Genomic DNA, 21975 nt, shown 5'->3' on the forward strand with positions numbered 1-21975 from the left:
GTGAAGTGCCCGCATTAACAGCCCGAACACGTAGGGGGAAGGCTGACATCTGCGGTTTGGTGCGAGGCACCCTAGAAACGGCAGAGCCCGGCCCGAGGGGAGGGACAGCGGGGCCCCTCTGCTCTGCGGGAGCGGCAAGCCGAGAGGGTGGGGGGGAGGTGAGGAGCTCTCCTCCTGGCATTAAGCGAGGTTTAAAAGTGGGAATGTAGCACAGACTCTCGATTTGGGACATTCGCTGTCAGTGCCCCGAGGCGAGAAGATAGAAGAAAACCTCAGGCATAAACTTTGAGTCTGATCCCAGTAGGAGCATGAATAACAATAATAAAGTTTCCCGGCTTTTGTCCTCGGTTTTCAAACTAACACATTACATCGAGGGTGCGCCGTTGGTAGTTTTTCTCAGCAGTTATGTCAGCTAACCGCTGCTTTTGGTGCCGCGTTGCACAGATTAATGCACACCTGAAATTCTCTGAGCCCGTCCGGATTTGTGCCCCGGGTTAAGGAGGGAGAAGGCAGAGGAGTGCTGAGGGAGCCGCGGGCGGGGAACGCTCGGGGCCGACACCAACAGGGCGCTGCGGCGGCACGGAGCGGGGAGAGGGTGGGATCCTGCTCCGAGTAGACACACATACCCAAAGGAGCACCTTTACCTCCTAGTGGGAGGTAAGAAGTAAATAAAGGAATAAAGAAATAGAAGAAATATTCGTTCGAGATTGAAACAAATCCGTGAGAAAAAGAGAAAATAAATGCGGATTGATGAGTCTGGAAAGTTTCCTCTATTTTCTCTATTTTCTCTTATTTTCTATGGCTTGACTGGGGTGCTGGATTCGCACCACGGAGGATATACGCTGTCTCTACGGGTCTACAGTTATCTGACAGAAATATTAAGGGGCAATCTTTCTACTTCGATGAGGTTCCGTCAAAGGCTCAGAAATGAACAGCACAGCTGAGCTGCACTTTTAGGGACTCCGCAATGGGGCAAAGGATGTTTTACACGAACAGAGGAGAGCGTGCCTAGAGTATTTATAGGCGTTATCCAAAGGGAAATACGTGAAAGTAAAGATAAAGAAATGTCGTGTCTTATTCCACTACCCAATTGTTGCACAAAATGCCTTCAATCAAGTGATTTTGTTTTCGGGTTTCTTTTGCAGGCATCTTCCACATTTCGTTTGAAGGGATAGAGCGCCTGGGCTGTTTAGGGACGATCATGTCATTCCCGAGAGAAAGGAGCTGCTTTAGGGAGAGAAAAAGTGCTTCTTCGTGGAGTTCAGTGTATTTCTGCAATGCTACATCTCAGAGAAAAGGCCTCGTAACAGATTCCTACGTTGTGTCAAACTACAACAAACTGAATGGCGAAAAGCAATTACAAAGCAAATATTGTGATGGGTGCGGTGGGTAACATCGGAGCCGGATTTAGAGAGGAATATTAACTCTGATTTTTTTTTTCTTAACCAATAGTGAATAGATTTGTGCTCAGTCTGAAGCCCTTTTCCTGTAGATGGCGTTCTCTGGGTACCGAGCGATCAGCGGCAATACAGCCGCGCTCGGGAGACTTCATTAAGCCGCAGATAACAAAATAATTAATAATCTTTCTTTAGTTATATGTATATTGAAAGTGGAAAAAAAAACTACATTGATTTATCGTAAGCAAAAGCGTGCTTCTGCCTCACGTGGACGCAAATAAAAACTGTTTGAATAAATAAGTTGTTTCTGAGCATTTTGTTGTCAAAGTGTTAAATGTCCCCGTCATTTTTATTCCAACACTAACGTGATTACAGCCAATTATATATTCACCAGTGTTCTTTATTTTAGAGTAATTGTACTTGTCACTAATAAAACAGAGACATAATGGATCGCTACTATTCTGAATTTTAAAGCAATTGTCTGTAATTTGATTGAATTATACGTCGCCTTCTCTACTTTTTTATTTCTGTATTTTGAAATCCTATTTTCTTGAAAATTACAGCTCTGTTCCTGTTTTGTTGTTCCTAAAGTAACGAAACCTCGTGTAACATTTATAAATAGAGCCCCGTCCATTTGGAAACGTGGAAAATCATAATTTCAGCCCCAACGCGCTAAAGGCTTTACACGTAAATCCGGATGGCCGGGGAAGCGCGGGGCTCAGCGCTGGGCGCGGCGGGACGCCCTCCGAGGGGAAGCGGAGCCCCAGCAGAGGGGACGACACCGCACCGCGCACAACGGGGTTCGCTCTCTTTATCGTAGTGGTTCGTCGCGCTCCATGTGGCTCAGGCACCAAAGCACGTCAAGACGAGTTCAGTTCCTAGTGTTTACATGGGAGAACAGGTAAGGACACAGAAAAAAATAAATATGACTCCAATTGCATTCCTCCAAGCAGTTGGAGCGATTGTCCGTATTCTGTTCGTATTTTCCTTTAGGTGATGGTCATAGGTAAAGAGTATGAGAGTTCCTTGAGTATCCCTAGGCAGAGACAATAGAGATATCGAGTGACAGTGGCACCGCACAAGCAGAAAATATTGCGCTATGTTATTACGGTGCTCTTTGGGTTGTTTTGTAGAGGATGAGCTCTCAGAGGGCTGTTTTTTTGTTGCTGTTTCTCAAAGCCGAAAACATGCCTTTAATTTAGCAATTGTACCAACCATCAACGCAGTAAGATATGATCTGCGTTGTCGCCAAACACAAATCAAAAAATGATACAAAGGCTTTCACAAGTTAATTTCAGATGACAAAACACGTGCCCACCACAACAGAGAAAGTTAAACTATCATTTGCGAACTGTGCGGTTGCGTGAAGAGGTATCTGCTAGGTACGCTAAGCGCAGGCAAACACGGTCTGTCTGCAGTTCTTTGCACTGAAAGCAGGGAGAAGCTGAGGTGTGGGATGCAGGCGGCTCTCGTAAGGGGCTCTTGCTAAAGCCTCAGTGAGACATTGAGCAGGACCCTCAAGGAGAAAATGTTTTCTTGTGGATTCGGTACTTAATACAACTGCAAAACTAGTTTGTAGTCGCCTTGGAAGGGAAAACAAACCCAGTCTGTTCCTAAAGGGGTATGGTTCTGTCCAGCCCAACGTGGACAAGGGCTATGAGCCACTTTTGTTATTGACGTTTTGCAACGAGCAGGCAAATAAAGTGCAATGCCATCCTGTCACTTGTGCAAAATGTTTATTTGTTGGAGTTTTCCGAGCTACGGCATGATTTCATTGTTCAGGTGGAGTTCATAGATCATTTCTAATAAACATTGTTTTCTGAAAATTCCCCGGGGAAACAGAGCTTCAGTGCGTACATGTGTGCGTGTGCGTGTGTGTGTGTGTGTGTGTGTGTGCAAGCCTATGGAGCGCCCCATCTGAAAGACGGAGAGGAGCAAACACACAAAGGAGATGGTGCATCCCGGAAGAAGTGCTTCTTTCAACATCTTTTCTCTCCATAATGTCACAGCTCAGAAGTCGGTGTACCGAAGCAGCCGCTTCTCGGTCAGATTACTGCTGAGGCAAAACCACCACCCCAGACTGTAGCGAGGCACGGTCCGCGCGCGGTGGGAGGGACGCGGACGAGATTTAACTTGTTGCCAGTCGGTTTTGTGTGTTTGTTTGTTTGTGCTGCTGCTTTAAAAGCGAAACAAACTCCAGAAAAAAAAAAAAGCAGGGGGTGGAGGGTGGGCTGGGGAGAGAGGGAGGAGGAAAACAAGCTCTGTCTAAAAGACATATCATATGAAAATAATGTATGAACACACCCACAGTTATCAAGGGTACGCTATCAGTCCTTCCCCAAGAAACTTATTTATGAGTGGTAGCAGTTATAATCATCCAACGAGCCCCTTACCATCTCTCTCCCCTCCCTCCGAGAAAAAAAGAAAAAAGAAAACACGGAGACCACCCCGCCAAATAAAGTGCTCAGAACACCCCACAGCGAGAGCCGTCCCCTGCGACCGGGGCACTGCGGAAGCAGCGACGCTCGCCCCTCGCCCGTCCCGACTGCGGGTCCCGCATCGAGCGCAGCTCCGCACCCGCGCACAACTCCGCGCCGCGCACCGCCTCCTCCCGCATGAGCTCCGAGCACGGAGAAAGGGCAAAGTGGTTTTACTCCGGGGCTCGTCAGGCGCCTTGCCTACGCGGGTGTACAGTTTTTGTACATACAGTTTGTATGGCTTTTGTGCTACCTCCAGCATTTTGCTGTGGTTACACGGGGATTCAGGGGGGGTATGATGGGGAGAGGGGAGGACATCGTGCTTTTGTAGGCCCTAAAAATGGGACCCGCGGCTCATCGCGCCGAGCTCGGATCCCGCTAAACCGAGGGCTGCGATGGATGCGCGGAGCAGGGAGGCCAGGTAGAGTGGGTGGGCATCTGCTCGCTGACTGCTCCGAGCGCCTGGGGAATAATGCCCGGGGAGGGACGGGTCTGACAGTGCTGGGGGAGGGGGGCAGGGTTGGGGAGAAGGGGGGGAGGGCGGGAGGAAATTTTTTTTACCTTTACCGAAAAACTGCAGACCCAGATACGTGTATCGTTTGCTCAATATTGCATTTATAAGAGGCTTAGGGGCTTTAGAGGGGCACTACGAAAATATTCTGGGTGTCAAAGAGCAGCTCCAAGTCTATCAAAACCCTGCTCATTTTTCCCGATTCTTGAATCCAACCACAAAACTTCGACAAAATAAATAAATAAATAAAATAAAAAGCACCGCATTAGCCAAGAATATTTTACCAGCAAACAGAAGAAAATAAAATGATGTATTGAAACCTCGAGAACCATATACGACTTTTAAATGGACCATTGTCCCCCATATTTTATTATCATCATAACTCTGTGAGTAATTCTTCAGGGATATTTTAATTTCCATTCTGACCCTTAGAGGTTTTTGTTTGTTTGTTTCGCGAGGATACGCATTACACAGACGGAGGTGACACTCAAACACACCGCTGTGTAACAGAAGGGAGACACCTCGGGTTTTGCAAAAAAGCACCTCCGAGCCTTCGGGTTGGCAGCGAGTGTCAGAACATTCTGTTTTGAAAAATTCTGGCAGTGGCAAAAGAACAGACAAATTCTAACGGAAGCTCGACGTCTACAGATAGGCTTTCCGTGGATGGGATTCTAAAGGTGTAGGAATAAATAAATAAAACCTTTCGCGTGTAACAAAGGCGAAGAAATTCGTCCCTTCCCACCCCGCTGCAGCCGCAGGAGGAAAGGCGCACTGCGATGCTCTCGGGGTCCCCTTCTGTCACCGTTCTGTCCCGGCGCTTACGGCACCACCGAAGGTTTCTGTCCCCTACAGCAATCGCTTTCCATTTCCTCGTTGTTCCAAGCCCTGCCCGTGCGAGACACCTCTTGAAGTTCAGCGTGAGGGGGACCCTTTACACCTAGTGCCGAGCGTCACTGTGTGAACGCTACCTCTCCTCCAGCAGTACCCCGCTGGCTGGTCTTTATGGTACAGTGCCGCTTCTCAAAAGATCATCGGATGGGGAAATTTAGCTCTTCTTGAAACATTTCAGCAACTGAGCAATTAGTTCTGAATGGGGTGGGGGAGGGAAGACGAGAGAGCTTAAAGGAGGGGGGAGAAGAGGAGCTACAACACAACGAGCCCGAAAACAACAGGGGTGGGGATGCATAGGAGGGGGGCTTAAAATGTTTGTATTTAAAGGGTGCTGGCAAGGTCTTCTGCACAATATGTGCCGCTCTCCTTAAAGGGGCACCGAGTGCCAATAACCATTAGTCATCAGGCAGGGACTTTTCATTATAGATCTATCTTTAGGAGGAGTTCCCCGAAGTCTCCGCAAGGAACGGAGCTGCGGATTTCAAACGCGGTCCACTTCGATTCGCGCAGTGCCTGCATACCTGCTTCAATAGAATGGAGCGATACTCACCCCAGTGTGCAACAGCCCAGAGGTCCCTGCAGCACCCGTGTCCTCAGTGGAATACCATCTTGCATCCGCGGCAGCTCCCAGCCTACACTCGATGTTAACATTTACGCTATCTCAAATACCAGACTCTCCCATAGACATTTTTTCCAGGGTTTTAAAGCAAATTTCTCGGTGCCATAATGTTATGATGGAAGGATGCTGAAATGACAGGCCTCGTAGACGCTTGTCTTAATCATCGGCTTCTTAATTTAGTTTTAGTGCTGTGGTTTTGTGTGTGTGCGCGTGTGTGCCTGCGCGTGTGTGCGCGCAAGAGAAGGCTCTGACAACCTGCAGCTTCCTAATGACTGACGAGGCAGGGCTGCTGCCGCAAAGTAACACTTCCCTGGTGTGAAGACCTCTCACTGGGAAGTTTAGTTCACTACTGTTCTCGCAATGCTAATCGTATAACCTGTAACCAAAACCCAGGCAAGAAGGATACAGCATGCTAAATAGAGTACCTTCTAATCACTAAACGTTAGCACCACGACCAGCTGTTAGGGATTAACTGAAAGTCGGTTAGAGACAGACACCTAAACTTAAATATACAAACGCGGATATAAGGGTGGACCGCTGAATACTTCTTCCTCTCCCTCTTTGCCTCCATTCATTCCTCCACCTCCAGTCCCATTCACTCCTCTTCAATCTGTATGACCACCTCTCGCCTTTGTTAGCGCTGCGTTCCGACCCCACTCGCCCTGCCCGAGCAGCGGGATATCGCTGTCTGCTGAGCTGCTCTTACCTTAATTGCCCAGGTAACCTGGAATAAATAAGACAAGCTTAGAATCCGGGAGATAGAGTTATAAATGCGTACATCCAGGCATTTACTGTACCCAACGTGATATTAGAGGTTGTTAATCTAAGGTGTCCCGACTCGTTTCGTGAACACATGATGCCATCGAAGCGTGGTTATTAAATACTCTTTCTTCATGGCTGAAAAAACCCTCATTCATTCCTTAAGCTGTCAGGACATTTTAGCAGCTTAACCCCTTGGAAGAGCCTGGGAGTGCAGAGCCGCTGTATTCGTGTGAAGGGGGACTGGAGGCTGGAGCCGCGGGGGGTGGGGGGGCCACAGCATATCTGCACCATCGAGTTGACAGTGGTACACTTTTCCTTCGGCCTTTAATTTTTAAAAAACACGCAGGGAAGAATCTGCGGCGAAACATTTTCAGTAAGAGAATCTGTATTCAAACATCACGGCAACTCTTTGGATGGTACTTGAGCCGGGGGTCCCCACCTCCACCCCGGAGCGGGACTCTCTCGGCCCCATAACGCCACGGGTCCCTGAGCGTGGGGAGCACAGAGCTGCCCCTCCTCGCACTGGCCGTTCCCCGCCGGGCTGGGGCCGTGCATTCCCTTCTCTGCTCAAGCTGTTTCGCCAGGCACTCCACCGAAATTTTCATGCTAGAAAGTGCTAAATTTCTGGACCCTCTCACAGGAATTCGAATGCAGACGGAGCTGAGAGGGTCAAACCAGTCACTTATTCAGGGCCACCATATACAAAGCTACCGCTGAAATGGCCGGGAGCTGCGGCTAGGTCAGAGCTAACAGAAGAACTGGCGTTAGAGCAGGACTTCGACTGTCCAAAGCCAATAGTACCGCTTTTATACATGGAGAATTTTCAGGAGTTTTGTTTTGTTTTGTTTGGGTTGGGTTGGGTTCCCCCCCCTCAAAAAAAAAAAAAAAAAAAAAAAAGAAAAGAAAAGACAAAAAAATCAGACTCGAAAGTCCAGTAGAAATAATTGACGTGCTTTTCCTACATATCCTTTTCTGTCCTATAAACAGCGAATTAATCTCACGTACTTGGAACAATACGCACTACATATTGAACACAACATTACCTTTTTTGGTAGAACTGTATATACATGGCGCTAAAAAAAAAAAAAAATACATCATTAAATCCTAAATTTCTTCACAGTACTTTATTCTGCTGCTGTGATATACGACCGAATATTAAGCCCAGATCATCAAAGGCTGTAAAAACACATTGCTGTCCGTATTGGACCTTTGCTCAGAGATGCAAAAGGACGAAGGTTTTCTTTCCTTCTCTGCTACATTCTCATGCCTGAATGCAGAGCTAAGCAGACTCAGCTTTGACCTAAGGAACACCTCAGAGCATTAAAATTTCAGCAGGCGATGTCAGTGTTACATTAAACGAGAGCTGCTCCGGTTCGCTGCAGAGCTGGGATTTGAATAAAACGCTCAATGTTAACAAACAATACACACGTTTGGCACTTTGTGTATTAAATGGATCAAAGGGATTTGATAAGGCACAATACCCCGTTTGTACAGACCTGATTGAGTTAATATAATATCAGCAAATTTTACAGCGAAATGAATCCGTTTCTTTTCTTTGTGTTTAAAACCAGCGCAGATTACAAATTTTAATGATCTGAAAATGTTTGGTATACAAAATCATGCTTATTTCAGTATTAGCAAAAACACAAGAAATTTTTCAACACAAACACCCAGCTGTGTCTATTTTAAAAGCAGTTCAATGACAGCTTGCACTTATGAGCATGCAATCAGCTAATTTCGCTTTTTTTTTTTTCTTCTGTGTTAATCAACACTTTCCTTCCTGCATATCAGAGTACAAATAGTATAGTTACTCCACAGCAGTAAATGTTTACGTAACCTGTCCTTTCTCAAGAATCCGGTTACACCGAATCATTACATGCTAGACCGAGTAGGAAAACGCACAGGGCCCAGCCACCCCAATAGGATCTTGCTGCACCGCACTGACATATATTGGTTAATGCCCATCAGAACCATAACAATATGCACAGAGCTTACCTTTCCTCTTACCCTTAGCACTGCAGAGCTCAGTCACATCCTCCACATTGCGCTCTTCCTCAGGAGTTCCCATCTATTGGCTTCAGTGTTGCGCAAGAAAATAAATACAAATTGTCATGATTTTTTTTTTTTTTTAACAACAGTATTTCTAAAAAATAAAAAATAAATAAAAAACGAAGGGACTTGATCATTGACTTCTACTTCCTTTCGGTCAGTAGCAACCTGTTTCGGAATTGGATAAATAAATACAATTGTGGTGAGGTCAAGCGAGGTTAATCCAACGCACATAGTTCGTGCCATGCCCAACTGCAATTGTTTATTGCCCATCAACGGCAATTGTTGTGGGGATTTACTCTCTTTCTCACAGCCGTTCTCGCACACACGCACATACCCACAAACGCATACAGAAAAGGCACAGAGCCGTGGTGGTTGCACTGGAATCTGCACTGGGTTTCCCGGGACACACTGCTGGGGCAGGGCCGCGGGTGTCATTTCAACGGAACCATTTCTCCAGCGGGACAAACATAAACTTTGGGTACTTGAACGCAGCGACAGGCATCGGCTGTACGTTGTGTGGCACAGCGTTAATTTTAAACGTGATCAATACTCTATCACTCACATTTCCCCTTCTCCTTTCAGCGCGAGGAAGCCGCGGGGCTCATCTCGCTTTGTTTCGGGGCCGATTCTCATTTCTGCCACTACTCACAGCGGTAACGCCGTGATGCGGTCGAGCAGCGCCGAACCCGCTCCGTGAGTCCCTGAACCAACGCTACCGCCGGAACGGAGCCTCCGTTCCCTATCCTGCGGCCCACACTGAGCCCCGCCGGGGCCGACGGAGGCGCTGCGCGGGGCGCTGCGCCGGAGCCCGCGGGACTCGGAGTGGTACGGGGGCGCTTAATTCGTTCGGCGGTGCGGCTGCTCCGCAGGCCTCGGCCAGAGGCCTCTACCCGCCCGGTGCTGCCGTCGCCACATCGGGCCCGAGCCCTTCCACCACACGGCCCCGGCCCGGCCCCGGCTGCAGCTTCTGCCCCTCCGTCCCGACCCCTCCGGCTGAGTTTCGTTGCTCCCCGTTGGTTAAATAAATAACAACAGCGCGGCGGGACCTGGGAACACACTGCCGACGGGCGCCGTCGGGATCCGCCAAGTAGTACCTCCGCTCCGGCACCGCGCGGATTGCGCGCCCCCCCGGCTCCCGTCCTCCTCCTGCCCCGGTGGCACGGAGGAACGGGGCAACTTTGCTCCACCGGAGGAGTTACCGAGCGGAACCCCGGAGCCAAGCGCCGTTGGTTGGGAACGGGGGGATTAGTGCCGTTGCGCGGAGGGGCACGGCCGGTGATGCGCCCCGCACCGGTATCCCTGCGCCGCGGGAGCCGCGGCGGCGATGGGGGCGGGGCCTCGGGGGGGTGTGGGCGTGGCGGCGCGCAGCCATTGGCCGGCGAGAGGCAGGACGCTCCGGCACGCCGCCGCCTCTGATTGGGCGCCCGGTGGGAAAGGTTAAACCAAAAAATTTTTTACAGCCACGGTGCGTGTCTGCAGCTCTGAAATTAATTGCGGCCGGGGCGCTCCGTATAGCCGGCTCCTCTCCGACCCGCGGCGCGTCCTCCCCCCTATACCGGTTTACCGGGGGAACCGGCACCATGAAGTAGCTTTTTTTTTTTTTTTTTTTGTATGCGTGTGCGTGCGGTGTTGGTTTTTTTTTTTGTTGTTGTTATTTGGTTTTTAGAGGGCTCTTTTACTCCTTTTTCCTCCTCTTTTTTTCCCCTTCGTTCCTGCTCTCTCCGCTCGGTGACCGCTGCCGCCGTCCCCCGCCCGTGCTACATGCCGTGCCAGCGCCTGACGCTGCGCTCCCGCCGCGCCGCCGCCGCCGCCGGTGGTGCCGCCGCCCGCCCGGCCCCCACCCGCCCGGCCCCGGTCGCCGCCAGCCGCCCCCTCGGCGCAGCGTGTGATGTTGGACATGGGAGATAGGAAGGAAGTGAAAATGCTGCCCAAGTCCTCTTTCAGCATCAACAGCCTGGTGCCCGAAGCCGTGCAGAGCGACAACCACAGCGGCCACAGCCACCACAACAGCCACCATCCGCACCACCACCACCACCACCACCACCACCACCCGCCGCCGCCGCAACAGCCCCAGCGAGCCGCCGCGGCCGAAGACGAGGACGAAGAGAAGGCGCCGTTGCTGCTGCCGCCGCCCGCCGCCGGCGCCCTGGAGGCGGCCAAGGCCGAGGCGCTGGCGGGGAAGGGCGAGGCGGGCTCGGCGGCGGCGGAGCTGGAGGAGAAGGAGAAGGCGGCCGAGGAGAAGAAGGGGGCGGCCGAGGGGGGCAAGGACGGGGAGGGCGGCAAAGAGGGAGAGAAAAAGAACGGCAAGTACGAGAAGCCACCGTTCAGCTACAACGCGCTCATCATGATGGCTATCCGGCAGAGCCCCGAGAAGCGCCTGACGCTCAACGGCATCTACGAGTTCATCATGAAGAACTTCCCATACTACCGGGAGAACAAGCAGGGCTGGCAGAACTCCATCCGCCACAACCTCTCTCTCAATAAGTGCTTCGTCAAAGTGCCCCGCCACTACGACGACCCGGGCAAAGGGAACTACTGGATGCTGGACCCGTCCAGCGACGACGTCTTCATCGGAGGCACCACCGGCAAGCTGCGCCGGCGCTCCACCACTTCGCGGGCCAAGCTGGCCTTCAAGCGCGGCGCCCGCCTCACCTCCACCGGCCTCACCTTCATGGACCGGGCGGGGTCCCTCTACTGGCCCATGTCCCCCTTTCTGTCCCTGCACCACCCTCGGGCCAGCAGCACGCTGAGCTACAACGGGACTGCGTCCGCTTACCCCAGCCACCCCATGCCCTACAGCTCGGTGTTGACTCAGAACTCCTTGGGGAACAATCACTCCTTTTCCACGTCCAACGGGTTGAGCGTCGATAGACTCGTCAACGGGGAGATCCCCTACGCCACTCACCACCTCACGGCCGCCGCCCTGGCTGCCTCGGTGCCGTGTGGCTTGTCGGTCCCCTGCTCCGGCACCTACTCCCTAAACCCCTGCTCCGTGAACCTCCTGGCGGGACAGACGAGTTACTTTTTCCCCCACGTCCCTCACCCCTCAATGACTTCTCAGAGCAGCACTTCAATGACGGCCAGGGCCGCCTCTTCGTCCACATCGCCGCAGGCACCCTCCACCCTGCCGTGCGAGTCCCTAAGACCCTCTTTGCCGAGTTTCACGACGGGACTGTCCGGAGGACTCTCCGATTATTTCACACATCAAAATCAGGGGTCTTCTTCCAACCCTTTAATACATTAACGTCCATGGGATCAGACTGTAAGTGAACATTTTACACACGTTCGCGTTGTAAATGATGATTGAAAAGAGAAAAAAAAGAAAAAAAAAAAAAAGAAAAAAAGAAAATCAAAAAAGCCCAGGTATTTTTTATTAAGTCCCCCATTTTCTGTACGTTTGTTCAGTCTTTAGGGTTGTTTATTATGCCACCAGGGTGAGGAGTGTCAGCGAGGTGCAATGTGGGGAGATTACATTGTAGACTATGGAGTTTGGAAGACAAATTTCTAGTAGAATGTGTATCTAATAGTGACTGCTTTCGCGATTCCTATTCTAACACGAGAAGTCCATCTCTAAAGCCGCCAGATTCTCCATGTTTGCAGTATTATAAGTTATCATGGATATGTCGGTGGGTGCAGACCTTGAAAAAAGCCACGAGATTTATGAAAACTATAAAAAAGAAAGTGTAATTTGTATTTAAGCAGATTCATACTGAGAGATGCCCAAAAACTACGTTTTGGCCATTTATAATTTTATCTTTTTCTTTACCTAACTACTTTTTTTTTTTTTTTTTTTTTTTTTGGGATTTCTTCTTCTCATTCTTCTTCTTCTTCTTCTTTTTAAATTCTTTTTTATTATTATTATTTTTTCCTGTTTGTTTGTTTGTTTACTTTTAGACCAAAGATTGGGTTTTAGAAAATGCACTCAGTGTACGGAGTAATTTAAAAACAGCCGCATTCTTTCAGTTCGCAGCACTGCCCGTTCCAATGATTCCGAAGGGGACAAAATTACTGATTGCCTTCAGTTTGTGTTGTGTATATTTTGATGTATGTGGTCACTAACAGGTCACCTTTTTTTTTTTTTTTTTTTTTTTTTTTCCTAAATGTAGTGAAATGTTAATACCTATTGTACTTATAGGTAAACCTTGCAAATATGTAACCTGTGTTGCGCAAATGCCGCATAAATTTGAGTGATTGTTAATGTTGTCTTAAAATTTCTTGATTGTGATACTGTGGTCATATGCCCGTGTTTGTCACTTACAAAAATGTTTACTATGAACACACAGAAATAAAAAAAAAAAAAAATAGGCTAAATTCATATATACTTGATAGTTTTTTTGTCTCTTTTATTAACTAAAATTAAAATTCCTGAGGCTTTAAAGTTACGGGGAGGTCAGCACGCTGCCTAGCCCAGCGGCCTTCCATTTTTCACAAGCTCCTTCTCCAACCCCCACATCACCTCGTGTTTAACCAAAATGTTTGGGGACAAAAAGGAGTGGGTTTTAGCGATACCCCACGGCCACACGCGAAGTGCAGGGCCTGAGCATGGCAGTGCAAGGCGGGGGTCGTGCTGAGCGGTCTGACACTGAGCGCGCTTAACACTGCGAATGTATGTAGATATGTACATATATATTCACACATATATATGTAATGCGCTAGGAAAAAGTACAGGTACATGGTTTATTTCGTACATGGGTTTTTTTGTTTTTGTTTTGTTTTTGTTTTGTTTTTGTTTTTTTTTTTTTTTTGTTTGCTTTTTTCAATCTTTGGTATGATCTGAAAGAATTATCCATCGGAAAGGCATTATTCCGACTGTATGATAAGTGAAGCTATATGAACTATGAATGTGTGTATATATATATATACATATTAGCTTTCCTATAATGACTTGATCAAATTTGGCAAGCTATGCTGCGTACGTGTATTAAATGCAATCCTTATCTGAAAGCTCCGCAGTTCCGGAAGTGTCTGTGCTCTGTACTTACAGACTTTCAATGCTGCTAACCTTGGGCTGGACGTTTTGCACAGGATTGTATGGGGAGCTCGAACCACCTCCTCCGCCCCTGACTCGCGTCCGCCGGTGGCCGGGCAGGAGTGAGCCAACGGGCCGGGCCGGGCAGGCCGTGTTGAGCCGGATGGGGGCCTGCAGGATGCGGTGCTGGGGCAGCGATTGAAATGTATGGGGGGGGAGGGAGGGGGGATGGATATGTTCAAATTCAAAGTCCAGGACTGGCCTGCTTTTGCACTATGCCTGCTGAGGACAGTGCTGGCACAAATCCGAGCAAACTAACCCGAGTACAGAAAACCAAACCATTAATTTTAGGAGGCAACGTGATGACTGATTTTAAGGAGTATTTAATCCTTTCTTGGTCAGTTTAGGGAGCCCTATGAAAGCCATAACTGTTGAAAATAATTAGAAAAGTTGTGCAGAAGGTTTAGCAGCTAATTGGCTCCCGCAGCGGAGAACGGAGCTGTTCATTTGCGGTGTTGGGGCAGCTCTGGGCTCGTAACGCTGAGCGGCAGACGCTACAATGGGCCCCGGGAAATAATGCGGGGCTCGGAGATGGTAACGCGGGCACTTGAAAGAGCTGAGCTGAAGGAGGCAGGAATGAGAAAGAAAAAGGGAAAAAAAATCTGAGAGTGAATGAAGAAGCAAAAGGAAATCTGAATTCTCGCAATGAGAATATTTAAAAGAATAAAAGGAGGAAGGAGATGAATAAAATTGGTGATGAATAAACAGATGCAGGCAAATGTGCACGGAAGCGAGAGGAGCGAAGGACTCTGCTGGGAGCTGGGATGCCCGGCCCCGCGCTGTGTGGGGGACCGCGGAGAAAACTCTGGTATCCTCTGATCCACTCTCACCTCTGCAATTCCAAATTAATCACCGCCGCGAGAGAAGGGCCACTTTGTTTGGGGAGGAAAAGGTGATACCTCCACTTGGAAGAGCCCTTCCCCCCCGCCTTCCCTCCATTGTCATTAAAAAAAGGAGATAGCAAAAACTGTAGGGGAAAAAAAAAAAAAAAAAAAAAACTGCTTTGCAACGAGGCCATCAGAAATAATACAGTGAAATAGGTGTGACTGAAACTCCTGGAGCCTCGGGACCCCGCTCTGTACGTTTGTGCCTAAGCAAATTAAAAGAATGGCATCTGCTGCAGCTGACAAAGAGAATGATTTATTATTTACCACTTCCAATCGGTTGTATACTGCAGGTAACTCAATAGCACATACTTAAAGTATTATTTAGATTGCAGTGTAAAAAAATCTGCTGAGAGTGTGCTAAAAAGGGGACAAGAAGAGTGTGGTTGGAGGAAGGCACAATCTCAGAGCCATGGCAGTTTGGGGCTGGATAATAGCATTAATTAAATAAGCGTGATGCATAATAATTCCCGGGAAGGGGACTCCAGTGGATGGCTCCGCAGGGTTCATCTCAGTGGGCTCTGAGCGCTCTGCGCTGGGCTTAGTGCAGCCGAATGCTTCCCGAGAGCTTCAGGTGCACCTCTCCCTCCCTCCCATATACGGGGGAAAGGCTGGTGCCGGAGCTGCAAAGTATGCACGTCTCTGTGCACTTACGGTCAGCACTGAGACTGTCTTCAGAAGGAAAAAATGCTGAGGTTGTCACGGGGTGTAGCAGCGCCGCTAAGGCCCAAAATACGCCTTCACCTTTGCCTGTTTCCAGACATAGAAACTCTTCTGTTGGCTGAGAGTGTCTTTGGGACTCTTCTTTATGCAGAATCTTTTGGTAGAGAATGTGAGGTTTATTTTATTTTATTTTATTTTATTTTATTTTATTTTATTTCATTTCATTTCATTTCATTTCATATCTAGCGATGATTCTGTTATCTGATCCTTATTTCCATGGGGTGTTACGTGCCAAACCCTCGGGCAGAGCTCTCAGGATTTTTGTGATGTGCTTTGCAGAGCGTTGCAGTGTCTCAGCGCCGTTTCTCCGCGTTTCCCTATTTGTGCCATTCGGTCTGTGTGGACTGTGTGTTTTTATTTTCCGAGATGGTGGTTGAGGCGATTAACTTTGCTTGCGTAGACCGTAGCAGAAGAAAACTGCTCATCAAGAAACCTGCAATTACGGTTTTAAGATTGTGTTCGCAAACGCGTGTGAGAGATAATAAATAATATCTCGAATCCAAAATAGGGTATTTTGCCGACTATATTTTTGACAGACTAAAAAAAAAATGTCTCAGTAAAATAGTGTCCTTTATCTTATGAAAGCGTTCTCAAGAAATCGAAGAGTGTATGTGTATAATATATTCTGCCTTAAGTGGCACAAAACCACTGTTTGAGGGAGTGATTTTTTTTTTTTTTTAAATTCTGTGCTTGGGGGGGGGGGGGGGAAAGGAAAAAAAATAAAGAGTTGCAGAGGGGACGTCACCGCGCCCTTTAGAACTGCTTCAGATACTGCTCAGGGTTTGCTGGCAGGAGCTGAGGTTCAGGTGGACACCCCCGCGTCGCTCGTGTTAACGTGGGCTCTGCAGCAGCACTCAGGCAAAACTCCCACTGAACCCAGTTGCGTTTGGCCTGAACATACTGGAGTTCTGCTTGAAAAAGTGCACTGAGAAATGATAACTTCTTTAGAAAAGACTTTCTATTTTTTAATTGGTGATATTTTCCCTTCTGAAAGCTCACTGAGAGATCTGCACCGCCATTTAGGATATACTGCATAGCTCTCAACAGCACAGCAGTCCCAGGGAAGGTGCAGACACGTACCTATTGCACAGTGCAGAACTCAAGGAGGGCGACAGACAACTAGGGATGCGCACACGCACACCCGCGCACCCCGCAGCACCCCTCGGCGGGCTTTGCCCCACACTTCGCAGTGCCGCCCCCCGCCCCCCGCCCAGCGCAGCGCCTGGGTGACGGGGTCAGGCGTGGCGGGAGCGGGGGAGCGGGAGGTGAAGGTGAAGAGCAGCAGCAGCGGGCTCGGGGCTGGCTGCGGCTGCTCGCTGGGCTGTGCGGCTGTGCCCAGAGGGCGGAGTTCCCGCACGCTGCTGCCTCACCGGAGAACCTGCCCTCGGCGCAGCGCTCCGCAGCCGGGACCCCACCGCCGCCTTCCCGCCCCGCACCGCTCTGTGTGGCCCAGCTTCCCCCTGGGCTCGGGAAGCCGGGAGGTGGCGGAACGGCGCTGCCCCCTGTTCTCGTCCTCGGGCAGGGTTCCCGAGCACCTCTCACACCGCAAAGCGTGTGTCTAACGCCGGGATTTTCTTTTCTTTTCTTTTTGGTCTCTCTTCGAAGTGTTTCCTTCCCCCGCCTCCCCTCCCCCTCGCTCCCATCGGTAAGTTGGAACTTTCTTCGCCACTTTAGCAGTTCTTCCGCTCTCTCTCCAGGTTTTAGTTCCTTTATTAACGCTTTGTCGCTGCTCCGCTCGCACCGACGCCGGAGGAACCACCACCCGCCCGGAGCGGGGCTGCGTCCGCTCTCGGAGCCGCCGGAGAAGCTGCGGGAGGCGCGGGGAAGGGCTCTCCGTCGGCTGCGGTGAGTGCGGATCTCCGCTCGTAGCGCCGAGCCCGAGCCACGCTCGGTGCGCGCTGTGCGTGGAGAGAGGGGCGGGCGATACGCGGACCGGGCGGGCTCCAGAAGGAATGGCTTGGTTGGGATCGGAACACATCGTTAGAGAAAAAGCGGTGGGCTTCCTTCACCTTGCGGGCGTTGTGCGAATAGTTTCGGGAACGCCAGAAGTGCCGGGAGGGCCCCGCACGGAGCCGCGCACAGAGCCGCCCCCGATGGGCGCAGGTTCACCTGCGGAGCGCCGCGGCAGCCCGGGGACCGGGGCAGGGCCCGGAAACCTCCGAGGAATCGCGGCTTTGTCTGCCCGCTGCCCGAATTCCTCTGCTGCTCTGAGGGTATTTCGCGAGCCGACCGATATCTCGGGACAGACGCAGAAGTTGGACTCATGGGTTTAAGTCACCGATGTGTCCGCGGGGACGAGGCCCTTCGTGTCCTTTCTTGTCCCCACCTGTCCCCGCTTGTCTCTGCTTCGTTGGCCGACAGAACTTTGTCCACTCCCTCGGCCTCCTCGCTCCTCTCGGCAGAGGATTTTACCTCCCCTGCTCCTTTCCCGATTAACCTCGGGCAGTCAGCGTACGCAGGCGGCAGCTTCACAGAGCCCAGGGCGTGCACTCAGCCCCGCAGTTCCCGCAGGGATCCGTTTGCATCCCACGGCCCGCGCCGCGCCGCGGGGACAGCGGGGTCCCGTGGCCGCCGACCCAGCGCGGCTGCGGGCGCTGAGGTCCGGGGGTGGCGCTGTGCGGCGCTGCGGGCCCGCGGCTGGGGGCGCTCTTGCATAGCGGGAGAGCGCCGCGCCAGGCCCCGCAGCGGTCGCCGCCGGGGAACCGCGGAGCCGGGTCGCCGCGTAGCAGTGCGCGGGGCCTTGCGTTGCACCCGCTGTCCGCAGGGAGAACAGCGCTGTGCTGGCGGTGTTGGGCTGTGAGAGAGTTGGGCTCCTTCCGCTTCGGGAAGGAGGAACGGTGGGAAGTGCCCTTAGCTCATGCGTCGTGGGAGTTGCAGAGAGAGATGGTGCGGGAGGGAAATGCAGTTAAATCCTTTTCCCGTGACCTGATCCAGGATGTTTCCATCCAGAAACAGTGTAGGGAAACCCGCTGGGCCAAAATAAAACATCTGAAACGGAAAAAAAAAAAAAAAAAAAAAATCCCCTAAGTCAATTCAAGTCCCCAAATCCCAACACCCCAAAACAAAGGAAATAAAACAACCCTCCAACATAAATAAATAAATAGATAGATAAATGAATAGATCAAATAAATACATCAACTTCTTCTCCAACATTATGTAGCAGACGATAGCCCAGGTTCGCGAGTTACACTCGGGACGAGAGGATTTGCTCTTCTCAGCTAGGGAATGGACACGGAGCGTCCGTGGCAGACCACTGTCTATAAGGAACCTTCCAAGTGTCTATGATCTGGGAGAGCCTCAGCGAGGGTAGCTCTGAGAGCAGCCATTGCCACCACGCGCCGGGGTGAGCATCGCTCCCATACAGACGCCTGCGGGGATCTGCCTGAGCTGCAATCCGGGATGAGAGTCCCCTGCGTGGAGACGCTCAATTCCGAGCTCCGGGGATAAATCAAACAACCTCCTCCGTCCTCCGCCCCCCACCCGCCCCCCCCCCAAAAAAAAACCCAAAACAGAAAAAGCCTAACAACCCTCAACTCCCTGCCCTCAAGCCGAAGCAGCCCAGGTTCTCTGGGGTCTATTTCCGCGGAGGAGAATGCAGAACCCTCCCTAATAGCTTTTGCAAGGGAATCTCTCTCAGGGATGCACGTGGAAAGAGCCGCAGCCTCCGGGACGGGCCCCGCCGGGGCCTCCCCCGAGTCTCGAGGTCCCTCCAGTTGAAGCCGTAGCTCCGCGCTGTTCTTAAGGGTTCGCAGCCTCTCTCCGCCCCTCGTCGCCCGGCTCCCACCCAGAACCGAGCTGGCTGAAAACATTTAGGATGAGATACTCTGATAAATTCAGCGCATCCGAGAGCAGAGAGCTGCCAACTGATCTTCCCGAAGTCGCCTACCTAGGGATAGAACAGCGGCATTCTTTCGCAACCGTGGCAGACAGTCTAAAAAGGAGGAATAAAACAAAGTAGTTGCGTTCTCACAGAAATAAGCAAAACTTTATTTTTAGAATAAAAATAAACTGCGTTTTCCCAAAGGCTGCGTTACCTCTGAGTCTTAAACACGGGCAATATTCATCGGTTCCCGGACTGCTTTTTTGAAGCAAAAATCCCGCTGCTGCCCTACGAGCATTTCAGTTTTCCCCCGTTCCGTGATCCTCGCACACCGAGCGCAGTCAGTCCCGCACGGGTGTGGCCTCCACGGGGCCGTGGGATCTGGCTGTACACAGATCCCAAGGAAAGGAAGCTGGGACCATTATTCAAGCTGTTAAACGCACATCTCTTAACCACAAATTTTATCACGCCACAGCTCAGAGGTGGCGATTTCCAAACATTCCAGTGATAAGGAAATCTCCTTCTGGGTGTCTAAATCGCACATGTGGAGGAGAGAATCGCGACGGTCAGGAACAGTACCAGTGCGCTTTTTGTTAGCAAATTGAGTGCGCTCGCTCGCAGGGGTCTGTTGGAAAACAGTGTGAATTACGCAAATATAAATCGCAGTGCTGTTTATCAATGAATCTCTTCCCGTATATCTATACGGCTACACATATGTGTGTGAACACATATGCATGGGTATCTTTGCCCGATCTGCGTCTGAAACGTCCCCTGGCACTCGTTGGGGAGGCAGCGCCGCTTCCCCCGCTCGCTGCTTGTTCTATGTGAGCAAAGTTGTTTGTTTTCTGGGAAGCGTAAGTTGCCTTCAGTTATGTCATCAGTATCATTTGCATTTAGGCGGAAGGGTAGGCTGTGTGAGCTCTATTTTTGTTATTAAATGAGTGAAGGTAGAAGTACTGATAATTAAATACAGATCTCTCTGATTGCAGGCTGGAGCAGTCAAATCGATGATCTTCTCATCAATAATCGAGCAGCGCAATTGATCACTCTGTTTATTTATGCGGAACCTGAGCTATTTGCTTATATATTTCGACTTCTTTGTCTGCTAATTATTATACCAGATTGGTTTGAAAGAAAGAGCTTAGGCTGGGAAACACACTTGACAGATCCATTCTTAGCTAACCTGATAGTGGATTATTGCAATCCAATAAGTTTAACAAATTACTTATACGTGCTTGCCTTTAGAGCAATTAGGAACCCGTTTCAGATTAAAATCCCTTGTTGTATTCGGGGTCGGTTCATTTAAATAAAGGGGCATTCTGTTGAGATATTTTCCAAATAAAACATGTTTTTCTGGATTCGTAGAGACTGAGCAGGAACCAGTGTGCGCTTCTTGCTCCAGGCCCTGGTCTGTCTTTGTAACCACGAGGCATTCAGTATTGTGGTGCCCCTGAGCTTTTCTTAGAGATGGAATTTAAGATTCGGAGGTGATCTGAGTATAGGAATCAGGAAAAAAAAAAAAAAAAAAAAAAAAAAAAAAAAAGAAAAAGGAAGGCTCGGCATTCCAAAGAGCTCTCCAAAGAAGGAGATATTTGAGTTTGCTTAGTGATTAAATCTATTCAAAAGCAATCACCCCGGTCTCTGTGGACTATCCGGTTCGCAGGAGGATGATACTTAGCCCTATATTTTAGCTCTTTCCCCTCGAGCTGGGCATTTTCTGTGGCGACCGAGGAGGGCTCCGTTTCTTCACCGTTTTTCCTCCTCCGCTTCGGCAGCGTTGGCGCGACCGTCCCGCCGGCGGGAGGTACGGGCGGTGTGAGCAGGACGGGGGGGGGACCGCCTCCCGTAGCCGTCCGGAGTGCAAGTTGGGCAGTGGGAACAGGATCGGCCCGCGGTGCCGCTCAGCGGAGAGCCCTTGGCTTCTCCCTCGTACTTTCGGCAAGTTTAGTTGTTTCTGATTCCCCCCCTTCCCCCCTCCAGCAACTGCTGCTTTGCAACCTGCAGAGATAAGGCGGCCTCGCATCAGATGATCGCAGAGATAAGTAATCTCTCCCCTTGGTCCGTGCTAAAGCTGACCGTACGCGCTCGAATCTCGGAGCGCTAAGTCTTTCCTGTGAATGAACGAGAAAACACTCGACAGGTCGTGAATAATCGTTTTAATGAGTGTGTAAAAGCGTGCGACGGGGTGCACGGAGCTGTCGGGTTAAACAAACAACTTGTACCCTGACGAAATCCGATTGTTAAAGTGCAAAGTGGTGTCAGTCCAATTTCCATCCCACTTCTAAATACCACAGATCTAAGTCGCGGGAGTCCAATTTTCCCCATTAAGAAAAATAACAATATTTTCTGAACGTAAGTGCGACCGTCCCTTATGTCAGCCTTTGGCGGAAAAAAAAAAAAAAAAAAGAAAAAAAAAAAAAAAAAAAAAAGAGACCAGTTGCACATCCCAAAGATACCGAAGTTCCTTCTGTTCTCTTCGTATTATTTTCAAGAAATGAATTTAAATGTGGGTATTTGACATTTTCCTAGATATTATCAGATCACTGTGGTAAATATTTCCTCTCTTTGTTCCTTTGCCCGTATGTTTTTTCACAGATCACTGGAGGCAAACATCGAATTAATTGGATCTTGGTGGCTGAGGCTGTTAACAGTGTATTGAACGGAGTTATCTGCCACAATGCCCACGTATCTGCCAGAATGTCAGGACATTCTAGACCAGGTAAATCCAGAGAACACCTACCAGAAAATTAAAACGAGTGCAACTTTATATGCTCCAATTCCAAGTTATCTTACTGCTATGTGGGAAGCTA

General features: G+C 50.0%; 1 protein-coding gene, 1 long non-coding RNA gene and 1 pseudogene across 2 annotated transcripts; 2 read left to right on the plus strand and 1 right to left on the minus strand.

Moving 5' to 3' along the window:
- Positions 1–4721: 4721 nt before the first annotated feature.
- On the minus strand, positions 4722–10012 carry LOC104911177 (uncharacterized). Its single transcript, XR_014883614.1, has 4 exons — positions 9756–10012; positions 8653–8732; positions 7701–7730; positions 4722–6619 (listed from the first exon to the last, which is right to left on the minus strand). It is a non-coding gene; the product is annotated as an uncharacterized LOC104911177 (long non-coding RNA).
- A 585-nt stretch (positions 10013–10597) lies between these two features.
- Positions 10598–13676, plus strand: FOXG1 (forkhead box G1). The gene has a single exon (XM_031553765.2). The coding sequence runs from the start codon at positions 10598–10600 to the stop codon at positions 11951–11953; it is 1356 nt and encodes a 451-aa protein (XP_031409625.2). The 3' UTR covers positions 11954–13676.
- Positions 13677–14456: 780 nt separating this feature from the next.
- On the plus strand, positions 14457–20590 carry LOC146544306 (uncharacterized; annotated as a pseudogene).
- Positions 20591–21975: the final 1385 nt, after the last annotated feature.

This window comes from Meleagris gallopavo, chromosome 5, assembly GCF_905368555.1.
Source record: "Meleagris gallopavo chromosome 5, MGAL_WU_HG_1.1, whole genome shotgun sequence".
In the NCBI taxonomy this organism is placed as follows: Eukaryota; Metazoa; Chordata; class Aves; order Galliformes; family Phasianidae; genus Meleagris; species Meleagris gallopavo.

Coding starts and splice junctions, on each gene's coding strand:
- FOXG1 (XM_031553765.2), top strand. CDS start 10,598: ATGTTGGACATGGGAGATAGGAAGGAAGTGAAAATGCTGCCCAAGTCC.